Source organism: Macaca thibetana, chromosome 15 (assembly GCF_024542745.1).
Source record: "Macaca thibetana thibetana isolate TM-01 chromosome 15, ASM2454274v1, whole genome shotgun sequence".
Taxonomy (NCBI): Eukaryota; Metazoa; Chordata; class Mammalia; order Primates; family Cercopithecidae; genus Macaca; species Macaca thibetana.
The window spans coordinates 39,597,218-39,609,732 of record NC_065592.1 but is presented as its reverse complement, the minus strand read 5'-3'; the positions used below and the strand labels follow the sequence as shown (position 1 = coordinate 39,609,732).

The window sequence follows — 12,515 nt, the reverse complement described above, 5'->3', positions numbered from 1 at the left end:
TTTCTTTTTAAATGAACTATTACCTCTGTTACATCCCAATGGTGTAAAAATTGATCCAAATCTGTAAGGTAGAGAAGCACAGGGGAAAGCTGTGTCTGGATGACATGAGGAACTCCTCGAAGGCTCTGAAGCCAAGTCAACTCCTCTTTCGAAAACCCTAATACAGGTAAACAAAGAAAGCCAATTTAAAAAAAAAAGCAGTGACATTTTTCATAATTTTTTTAAAAAACAGAGATGACATATGTCTTCAAGTGAACATTCTTTAAGCTACCTTGTTTTCTGAGCTTCTGCATTTCATGCAATATTTTAAAAAATAAAATGCTAGCAATGAAGACAGTTAAATTCATATAATTACATAAAAGATGTGATCAGACCCAATTTATAATATAGCAAGAAACCGGTTTTACCACTTCTACTAGGGTTTTGACACTTTTACTTAGAGTGAAAAGCATAATCTTTCCAATTAATGGTAGGTTTAAAAAAGCAAATGAGCAAGTAAAAGCAATAATATACTCCTACATATATATCAAATGCTTTAGTTTCTTAGATAATAGCCCTTCAAATGTTTTAAAACTACTCCATCGCCCTAAGTGTTTTTACTTTGACAATACGTGTATAGTTCATTCAACAATTTCTAGTTCCCCTTACCACCTCTATTACACTTGGCCTAACCTACACAAACAACCTGCCAAAGTCACTCCTGAAAGGTAGTTCTCAGAACGATCAGAATACCACTGATGTGGCCCAACCCTATCTACCTTGATGTTCAAATCACTATACTTCTGTAAGCACAACCTAAAGAGGCAGCATCTAGTTTGATAGCCATGTACTGACTCCCAATGAGCTTTCTAAAACCACTAAAATCTTTTTGACAACTACTATTATTAAAACACAAAGCCTCCGCCACCTCAAATGTACACATTCAAAAGTATACAATAAACATATAGGAGCTTAAGTTTATCTTCTGAAATATTTATCTTGCTAGATTCAGCATAGTATTGGAACTGTCAAGTTCTTTTTGGACTCTGACACTATATTAACTCTCCTAATTTCAAGTCTTCAGAAAATTTCAAAGAATCCCATCATTATCCAAGTATAAAATGAAAATATTTAAATACTGCATTTAAAATAATAGTAACAGTACATCAAACTTAAAAATACAATAACATGACATTCAAATAATGCTCAGGGTTTTGATACTCATACTATAAGAGATTTAAAGATAAATCATCCATACTCCTGCCTCAGGAGCCTAACAATGTAGGTTAGAAATATTCTTTCGATTTCCACTTACTAATCACAAAAATCACTCCAAGACAGAATATTTATCATCTTCAAAACTGAACCAAACTGATAAAATGGCAAATCTTAGAAGGATAATTGTGATTCACATTAGGTTTTTTCTTTTTTAATCTGGCAAGTGAATGTGGTTACCTGTAAGTGTGGAAAATAAGAAGCTGAAATAGTCCACATCACTCATCAACCAGTCTTTAGCTGAATACTTCCACCCAGAAAATGATGATCTATAAAAAACAAAGGGAGAATTATTACCAGAAGTGACCAACTTGACAGACTTTTCAAAGGTAGCACAGTATATAACCATTTTTCTTTGCTGAAAACAAGTTTGATTTCATAGCTTAAAACCCATATATGCCTTGTATTAATTTCATATCCAAGGGCTCAGGTACCATAGTAGAAGAGTTTGAAATTCAAACATATTAATACAAACTTTCATTAAAAAGCATACTTGATCAACATATATAGTATAACAGAAGATTTCCATCCCACTTGAAAATCAGCCTCTAAGGAGCCAAGATGAAGTTTTGCTTTTCAGTGGTAGGTTCAGCTGCTATGTATTTACTATTTGATTTTTATAGTCTTACCCTCAGCAAATGAGTTATGTTTAAACAAGCTTCAGCTTCCTACATAACTAAGCAAAAGTATCTTAATTAGGTAAAGAAAACTTATCTTTAAAGCCACTGTAAGGCAACTCTGTGTTCTTATTCTTAGTAAAGTTGTAACTAGGTCTATTTCACAATAGTGCAGCTAAGGTATTGGCAGAGGACTCAAAAGGAACAGCTAAATGTAAAGCAGCTTCTCATTAAATGAGAATTATTTGGTTCCTCCTATGAGATCAGTTTCTAGTGTCTCCTTTAAAAATTCCCTTCAAGGTAAAGCTAGGAAGAAAACAAATGTCAACCATGGGTGTTGCAGAAAGGCTCAGAATAATCAGACAAGCTGATACTAAAAATTTTTTATCACAGACATCTGAATAAATATCAAACAAAATTAGGAACTTCTAATTCACCTATAAGCACTTAGTAATTTTTTTATTGTTATAATAATTGGACTTATATTTATTAATATATATATTTTTTGAGATGGAGTTTCACTCTTGTTGCCCAGGCTGGAGTGCAATGAATGGCATGATCTCAGCTCACTGCAACCTCCACCTCCTGGGTTCAAACGATTCTCCTGCCTCAGCCTCCTGAGTAGCTGGGATTATAGGCGTCCTTAATTTTTGTATTTTTAGTAGAGATGGGGTTTCGCCATGTTGACCAGCCTGGTCTCAAACTCTTGACTTCAGGTGATCCGCCTGCCTTGGTCTCCCAAAGTTCTGGGATTACAGGCGTGAGCCACTGCACCCTGCCTTATTAATATTCTTACGAGGGGACGGGCATAAAATAATGAACACACTCTTCTTGGGTGTCATTCCCAGGTGATAAGCAAAGGTCTATGGGGCAAGAGCACAAGCTAAGGGGGTTATAAAAAGTACAGATGCTCAACAGAAAGAAAACAAACTATTATCTTCTTGAACTCAATGAAAACAGGAAGCCACTGTGCCATCCAGTGGCCAAAAGGGGCAGCAAATTTATTTAACAGCCTATTTAAAATTCTGACCCTGTGAAAAGTGATAAATGACAAGCAATATAGCACACTGTCTTTAAAACTAAACTATGAAAACCATATATACTTTCCAAGCCTGAACACTTCTGTGAGCAAAAGAGGGTGCTGGTGCTGATTATGCTGGGCCAAAAGGAGTAAAATGGAACTGTTCCTGGCAGACCAGGTCATATGTTCACCCTATTTGAAACCCGAGCCAAACTTCCTGGTACAAGCTAATTTCTCCTTCCTCAGAGATTTTATCTAACACCATGGAGCATCTTTCCATATTTATGCTTTCTGTTCCCCCAATCTGGCTATAAATAAATTGGGGTAGTGGGGTAAGAACTGAGAAAAGGCCACTGGATATTACGATGAAACACCACAAGTAGAATGGTATGAGGAAAACATCAGATTATAAAAAAACTATAACTTGCTGGTAAAAAGGTAGAGACAGCAATTCCAAACACATTTTTTAAAAGCTGAGAGAAACATGAATGATTTCTAGCTGATGGGTTTTTAACACGTGGAATCCCTGCTTAGGTGGTACATGTCCTGCCATTAGACAAATGCTTTAATACAGATGGCAAGGTATCAGAACTACAAAAATTGAGCTAAACTTAATCTCACAGACCAATTAATGTGACAAGATAAAAATCAGAATTGAGTAAAGGAGTATTGCAGAAAAATCAATCTGGCAACAGTGCACAGGATGCATGGGACTGAGAAGCAGTATTTTAAGAGTGTAAGTGGCAAATAATTTAAAAGTTCACTTTTATAGTCATGGTCAAGAAGAGGAGTTATTTTGAATAAAAAACTAAAGATATGAAGTAACCCAACATATATATGTCTGAATGAACTAACCTTCAGTCCTTTTTTTAAGATGGAGTCTCCCTCTGTCACCCAGGGTGAAGTGCAGTGGCACTATCTCAGCTCACTACAACCTCTGCCTCCTGGATTCAAGCAATTCTCCTGCCTCAGCCTCCTTAGTAGCTGGGGTTACATGCACGAGCTGCCATGCCCAGCTAATTTTTGTATTTTTAATAGAGATGGGGTTTCACCACGTTGGCCAGGCTGGTCTCAAACTCCTGACCTCAAGTGATCGCCTGCCTCAGCCTCCCAAAGTGCTGGGATTTACAGGCATGAGCCACTGCGCCCAGCTAGTCTTATTATGACCCTATGAAAAGTGATAAAATGATAGTGCCATGGGCTCAACAAGACTAAAAAGTCCTAATTTTGTATTCTTTTTAAAAAGGGACTACTTTAGATGGGAATAGTACACCTATATAGAGAGAAGTCTACTAATGGACTCTGTACAAATACTAAAAAGCAAAATTTAATTTGGCAGACTTTAACTACAATGACAATCGTTTAAATATGAGTCCGTATTATCAGTATTTGTAAAATTAATGTATTTTCCCAATTCTCGCCACTCATCGCCACAAAAAGATAAAAGCAAAAAAAAAAAAAAAAACCCAAGATTTTAAAAAACATCCTTGACAAAAGTTACTAAACATAAGTGAACAGATGTTGAGGAAGACATTAAATGCATCTTCCAAGGAGAATCAATTTCAAGAAACATTCAAGGGGTGATTTAACTGAACTGAATCTAAGTTATAGCTAAGGAACAGAGTGCCCTCTACTGGAAGTCAAATAAAAAGCAAGCACTTAAGTTACAAAAAATTTTAAAAATTTAACTTTTAAAAGGCCTAGCACTTTGCTTACACAAAACAAAGTGCAGTTTTTTTAATATCTAAAAAAAAAAAACATGGAAAACTAATCAACATTTAAAATTCTTAAAAAATATGTCCAGGCCCCTTTAATGGGCATATACAAGGAAGAAATAAACCTAGAATTTTTAAATACAAACAATATTTTATTTATGTTTTGTTCTCTGTTTTGGTAAAAGGCAAATTTACTGTCAGTTTTGAAGCACACTTCCGGTGACCAGAGTTAAATATCTGTCCTACACTGGTATGAAGAAAGTCTATTAAGAGTAAGCTACTCTTATCTACCTGAGATAGGGGATCTATACAAGAAAACTTTTCAACTACAGCCTAGATTTCTATTTCTGCCTAAAACCACATCAGACCCTTCCCATCAGACCCTTCCCACAACCAGTAATACTGCTGAATACTAAAATACTATGACTGAAGATATACACATGAGGATACTTCCAACACAAGCAGTATCAAACCTTTCAGAGTTTCAGAGTAAAATGGCTATGGAAAATGGCATGTGGTGTTAGCTACTTTGGAGGCCAAGGCGGGAGGATCTCTTGAGCCCAAGAGTTCAAAGCCGCAGTGAGCTATGATCATGCCATTTGCACTCCAATCTGGGTAAGAGTGAGAACTTGTCTCTTGAAATATTAAAACTTTTTTTTTTTTGAGACGGAGTCTCGCTCTGTCACCCAGGCTGGAGTGCAGTGGCACCATCTCGGCTCACTGCAACCTCCGCCTCCTGGGTTCAAGCAATTCTTCTGCCTCAGCCTCCTGAGTAGCTGAGACTACAGGCATGTATCACCATGCCTAGCTAAGTTTTGTATTTTTGGTAGAGATGGCATTTCACCATGCTGGCCAGGCTGGTCTCAAACTCCTGACCTCGTGATCTGCCCACCTTGGCCTCCCAAAGTGCTGGGATTATAGGCGTGAGCCACCGCGCCTGGCAAAACTTTTTAAGAAAGGTTAAAATGGTAAATTTTATGTTATGTTTATTATACCACCAGGAAAACAAAAGAGAGAGATTACAAGTAATTCCTGGTCTCAGTCCACAAGCTTATTTAATTCACCAGCTACATTAAATTCTGAGCTCTCTGAAGAAAAGGTCTATATTGCAATTCCGTAACAACAAAGGTTTGAAGTATGACACCCTCACCTACCAATAAATCCCTTACTACACACTTTTGTTAATTCTATTTCAACTCTTATTCCAACCTATCTATAAAAATTATTAACCAAGTAATTTGAAACAGTCTTACTCTTGTAAACTTACTCTACCTAGTGATATCAACAGTTTTAACTATTGCATTAAGAGTAAATGAAGGTAGTATATGCGACTTCAAAAGCCTTCCATAATTCACAAATTACCAGTAAAAGGGGGAAAAGATTATACACTTAAAATACAGCTCACTTCAGCATGCTACCTCATGTGCAGTATCCCGATAAGCATGGCAGCCAAACTTGAACTGAGTCTTCCCATAATACAGCAACGACTTAACCGAGAAAGCAGATCAGCAGGCAGACTGGGTAGGAAATACACAAGCTGAACCAAACGCTGCTGAGAGTCTGCAGGGAGAACCACCACAGCACCTTCTTGTGGATCTAGTGAGGTGGATAGACATATTAACATCAACTATGAAAGACAAGCAAACCAGAGATTAATAAAGCAGATCAATTACTTCCAGTGAATTATAGGCTAACATTTTATGCTGAATTTTATGCTGAATATCAATTACATAAAAGCATAATTATATTAATATCATCAAACACTTATGTACGGCTTGTTAAGCTACTGCATAAAATAAAATACCAAACATAATTTATTTAAAGATTTAATATCCAAGTGTCTTGTTAGAAATAAAAACTTTCATGGGGGTAAAGAGGAAAAGAGATTGGGCACAAAGTAAACAAGCAATTTTGCTAAACAGTGACAATTACAACATCAACCTGACTTAAAGCAAAAGACTTGGTTTGCTGTGTGTATATATACACCTACATATATATGACCAATATTGAAAAATACATATTTAAAACTATAACCCACAAAAGGTGGAAAACACTCAAATGTTCATCACTAGACAAATGGATAAATACCAGTGACATATCCATACAACAAAATACTACTTAACAATAAAAAGGAATAAAGTATTGAAAATACTATGCTAAGTGAAACAAGCCAGACACAAAAGGCCCCATGTTATGTAATTCCATTTATAAGAAATATCCATGATAGGCAAATCCATATAGACAGAAAGTAGATGAGTGATTTCGAGGGGCTGGGGGAAGGAATGAGTAAGGATGAACCTTCAATCAGTACAAGTTTCTTTCTGGGGTGATAAAAATGTTTTAGAATTAGACAGTGGTGATAGTTAGTTGCACAACCTTAGGAATATAGTTTTTAAAATTCATTGAACTGTATACTGTAAAATGGTGAATTTCACAGTATGTGAATATTTCGATAATGATATGTATACATACATCTCAGTTATGTTTTAATAATTCTGCTTAAAATATTAGTTAAGTCAGTTCCAGATGAATAAAGAATATATGAAAGTCATATAAGATATTCATTATAATTAAATAATAAAGATACGTCTTGCCATCAGAGCAAAAGAATTTTTAAGTATCAGATTAGTTTTGAATTTATGAATAGCAAGTGGTTTGAAAGACAATTTAAGAATGCAATAAGCATCAACAATCATTAATCTTCTATATCCTAATACTGAAAATGAATTTGCTGTCTGATATTTTGTTTTGGCAATTTAACCATGGTATTACTAATTTAAACTAAGGGAAAGGCAAAACTACAGAGCACCCCTTAAAAACTTCTTTTGTGTATCAGGGTGGACCAATGACTACCTACGCCATTTAACAAATGAACTCTTACCATAAATTCGGAGGGCAGTAGCTTGTAAACTTTTTAGTAATTCTTTATTTGCTCGTGCTGCAGCGGTATGAATGATATCAATAAGCTGTGTAGAAAGCTCAGGATTTCGGGAGCCAAGATGAGCAAGTTGCAATGGTAAACCAGCCAGCCAACGGGACAGCACTTTACTACGATATCTTAGAAAGACCAAAGACATCTTTGTAATTCTCAAAGACAAGGGAAATAAATTTAAACAAACAAACAAAAAAAATTTTAAATATATCACAAAGTGACTAATTATGTACCAATAATACCAAATTTATTCATTTAAACATTTGAGAACCCACAAGATGCCAGCATCATTTTCCAAGGCTTTACGCACTAAATTAACGTTAACTGGGGCAGTATCTAAATTGTATTCTTATTTTCAAGGATAAAGACACTTAACTATTTATCCTAATTGGTGGTGTTATACTTTATTAACAAATGTACACATTCACCGTAAGTTGCTCCCATACAAAATGGCTTCAAACTTGTGCTATTTTTATTTCTTTAGAATACTTGCTGGAGTGCAAATGTCTTGAATAACAGTGAACATTTTTACTAGGTCCCCTGAAAGGTTGGTGATTCTATCATGGACTTTGCTGTCAAGACAGACCTGAACTTAAGTCTCAGCTCTGCTACACATTAGCTTCATAATACTCACCAATTTATTTATTTTCTGCTTCCTTCTGTAAAATGGAAGCTAACAGTATTCACCTCACAGTAGCAGTATGAAGATTACTGAGATTATGTAAAGTACTTGGCTTAAAGTAAATACCCAAATACGTTACAACTACCTACATATGTTGAGGTCTCCCAAATCTGTATCTTCCTCTCAAACATTTCTGACTATGCCAAATAAACCTCAAACTCACCTTACTGAAAAATTCCTTAGTCCACTCTTTTGTTGTCTCTCTCTGATAGCACCAAACTAAGCCAGAAACTTTCTCATCTTCTATTGCCCTCACTCTTATCCCATATGCCTCAATATGTCACTAATGGCTAGAGATTCAACCTCCATAATTTTTACGGGAAGGGAAGAGAAAGGGCTAAGATGGTTCCAACTGTCCCTTAGCTATAAGTGGACAGGTGGAAATGCATGCCTAAGCAGTCTTTTATCTGTTCAGATATGGGTATAAAGTTTACTGGCACTTTATGTATGCTTCTTTTAAAATTTTATATCATTTCCTAAATGCAAACAAGTAGGATTAAAAAGAATGAACTTCTCCAAAGATTTAATCTCTCTAAAATTATTTAAATATTTAAACAGACTACAGAAAAACTCAGCAAGAGAAAAAGGAAAAATAACAAGATTTTACCTGAATCTACAAGATCTCAGTTCTTCTGTCTGATAGATTTTACTGAAAAACTTCAATAACAAAGTCCGAACTGGAAGGATAAGGCCCCTCTGCTGATATAATGTATAAACTGCCTTAATAAGAGTCTCTGTGTCCTCTACAAACAGAAAGAAAACAACTTGCATATGAATCAAAAAATGTTTAACAGCCCCCAAATTCCTCTGAATGCACCGAAATACTTTGTTCCTATGGCAAAGCCAATTTTAGCCACAAACTGACAACTACCATTGAAGTCCTATAGCAATGGCCTAATAAAAAAGTCAAACCAATCAGTAGTTACAGTATAAATTTTCTTAACAACAAACCTAGGAATGACAAAAACCGGAATATCAGAAAGGCGATTTAGATGGGAACTACATAGGAAAACTTTGTTTTTAAATCAAAGAATAAGTAAGCCACTCTAAAACTGACTTAATATAACTTAACATCAAGCTAGAAGAAAGGTAAAGAGACAGGGAAGATTCATGCCATATGAGTCAAGGGAAAAAGTTCTCAAATTCTAGTCAAACTAGATAAGAAGAGGGTAGAGTCTTTGTCAATTTGCTTCAGAGTGGACCTACCCACTTACAGATACTCTGAGCCATAAACAATTTCAGTGTTCAAGTAGACAGTAGCTACCTTTTAGGGCTTGAATATAATTAGCCTGACTACATGGAATGTTTACAAGCCATCATTTCAAAGCTAGACCTTAAGATAGCACATGTAAGAGCTCCACTCTTAAATAAGGGCAAAGTAGCATCACCTACCTCTGTTTGGTTGTATTTGCATTAACCTCCAGGATACTCCCAGCAATCTGTTCAGTTGCTTACTATTTAGCCTAGAGCCATCTTCAAGGGTCTCTGTTACAAATTTCCTTATCATTTCTATCCAACTGCAATCCTTCTGCAAAGTTGACGCATTTGCCAGGGAGACCATGATATCAGACAGTGTTAAATTCAGTAAGAGATGATCTATGTTATTGGAGAGAACTGTGCAATGCTTGATGCTAGAAACAAAGACACACACATCTATAAAGCGTTACGTCTACCATGACTGCTTCATTAGAATACTTAAAATAATCTATCGGTGGAGTTTTAAAAAATTCCGTTCTAGGATTAATAGACGGCCAAGAAGATAGGTGCATAGGCAAGACTTAGGCCACAGTTCTACAAATAAACCATTTCATTATGGAATCAGAGTTGTTAAGAAGGTACAGAGTGTATACAGCTCAATTCATTACTCAAGGTGCTATTCATACAAAATGTAAATGTCCTTTTAATATTGCCTGGGAACTTGAAAGATAAAACTTAAAAACCCTGACACACCTGATTTAAGGCAGATAATTACATTTGGATGTAAATCACAGCAGATCTTGGCTCTGCTTTTAACTAATCATCTGACTTAAAAGAATCACTAGTCTTTCCTGGCCATAACTTTCTCATACGTGAAATAAGGAGACATATCCAGGTAAGCACTGATTTGAAACAATTCTATAATTCACATATTAATATCGGTTTATTCACTCTAGCCAAACAAAACACAATTTCAAAAAACCTCAAATAAAATATTTTAATAAAAACAAAATTTGCAACTTGGAACATACTCATTTCAGACTGTGGTATATTCAACAGCAGAGCTTACTTCTTTCATGTTTAGAAAAACACAAAGCTGGCTGGACGTGGTGGCCCATGCCTGTAATCCCAGTGTTTTGGGAGGATGAACTGGGAAGACTGCTTGAGGCCAGGAGTTGGAGACTAGCCTGGAAAACACAGCAAGATCCCATCTCTACACAAAATAAAAGTAAAATTAAGGCTGGGCACGAGAGCTCATGCCTGTAATCCCAGCACTTTGGGAAGCCGAAGCGGGTGGATCACCTGAGGTGAGGAGTTCAAGACCACCCTGACCAACATGGTGAAACCCTTGTCTCCACTAAACACACAAAAAATTAGCCGGGTGTGGTGGCACATGCCTGTAATCCCAGCTACTTGGGAGGCTGAGGCAGAAGAATCACTTGAACCCAGGAGGCGGAGGTTGCAGTGAGCCGAGATTGCGCCGTTGCGCTCCAGCCTGGGCAACAAGAGCGAAAACTCCATCTCAAAAAATAAATAAATAAAAATAAAATAAGCCAGGCATGCTGGCAAGTGCCTGTAGTCCTAGCTACTCAGAAGGCCGAGGCAGGAGCATCATTTAAGCCCAGGAGTTTGACGTTACAGTGAGCTATGATCACACAACTGCACTCCAACCTGGGCAACAAAGAGAGACCCTATCATTAAAAAACAGAAAAGAAAAATATAAATTTGACTGAAGCCATAAATATCTCAAGTCAATCAATTTTAAAGGAAAAGATTAATCCTAGTTAGTCTTGAGCAAGGGCACAGTAGTGAGGAACCACAAATACATGAGAAGGGAAATAAAAGAAATCTGGCATTATCAAGCATCAAATGTAAGACCAGGAATGACAAATGAGCCTGGAAAGGTTAAATGGAACCAGGTTACAAAGAGCCAGAGGCTAAAGACATCAAAACTAATTCTGTAAGCAAAGGAATAACATGGTTGCAAGCTTCTTTCAGAGACATGATTGTGTGGCTACAAAAGGGAAAATCAGAGTTACAAACTACAAACAAAGAAGCAGTTGTGGGGCTACTACAGCACTCCAAGCAAGAGATGGCAAGTCCAAGAACCAGGGTCAATGCTGATATGAACTGGGAGGAGGGCATTTAGAAAGAACAAAAATTAGCCAGATTTGAAATATGCTTAAATATATACAAATATATGAGTCTGAAGATGGTGGAGACAGGAGGAGTAGTCATCAAGGGTTCTAACAGTAGTGACTAAATTGATAGAGATGATGAAGAAAAAGGAGCAGAGAGATCTAGAAATTAATTCTCCGTTGGATATGTTGAGCCTAAAGGATCATAATCAAATCCAGATGGAGATGGCCAACAGACAACTCAGTGTACAAGTCTGACACTGGAAGAAGTCTGAGCTATTTAATAGAAATTACCCACGTGACTGCTCCTAGCTTCAAAGAAAGCTGGGAAATCTGTTTTTTATTTTGTGTAGTGACACGTTCAGATGAAAATTAGGAATCCTATCATTAAGAAAAGAGACAGTAAACACTGGGATAGACTTGAAACATTTCTTCCCCACAGGCAGAGCTTTGGAAAATTTACCCTAACTTTATCTCAGGCAGCATAATCTATTACGATCCAGAAAGTCTCAATGGACATCTGCAAACTTGGGAGAGTTCCTTCTGCTCCTCCAATAACATATACAGAAATTTCAAAGACTAAATATACCAACAATTCTAGGAGGAAGGCAGATCCCTGAAGAAACTTCAATTTCCAGTAAAAGTAGTATAGGTAATTACAATATTGCTGAAAATAACTAGAAGTGCAAGATTCCAGCACTCAAGGTTTAGTCCTGAGGGCAACTGCCAGTGCAAAAGAAAAAAGCTGCAAAACTAAGGCAACCTTTTAGTGGCCCCACAAGAAAAGGAAGTCAAAAGTCAAAGCCTAGGGCCGACCAAGACATCCCTACCTTTTTTTTTTTTTGGAGACAGAGTGTTGCTCTGTCGCCCAGGCTGGAGTGCAGTGGCACGATCCTCCCACCTCAGCCTCCTGGGTAGCTGGGGTTACAGGAACATGCCACCACACCCCACTAATTTTG

The 12,515-nt window shown here is 36.7% G+C and overlaps 2 protein-coding genes across 2 annotated transcripts in view; one reads left to right on the top strand and one right to left on the bottom strand.

Moving 5' to 3' along the window:
* TEX10 (testis expressed 10) overlaps window positions 1-12,515 on the bottom strand; it is a 51,349-nt gene that overhangs the window by 18,373 nt on the left and 20,461 nt on the right. Inside the window, exons 6-11 of the mRNA XM_050761495.1 lie at window positions 9,614-9,852; window positions 8,829-8,964; window positions 7,489-7,664; window positions 6,026-6,203; window positions 1,435-1,523; window positions 24-157 (exon numbers count right to left, since the gene is read on the bottom strand). Coding sequence (XP_050617452.1) covers window positions 24-157; window positions 1,435-1,523; window positions 6,026-6,203; window positions 7,489-7,664; window positions 8,829-8,964; window positions 9,614-9,852 — 952 coding nt within the window. The remainder of the gene's footprint in view (window positions 1-23; window positions 158-1,434; window positions 1,524-6,025; window positions 6,204-7,488; window positions 7,665-8,828; window positions 8,965-9,613; window positions 9,853-12,515) is intronic.
* INVS (inversin) overlaps window positions 1-12,515 on the top strand; it is a 321,952-nt gene that overhangs the window by 304,085 nt on the left and 5,352 nt on the right. The window lies entirely within an intron of this gene.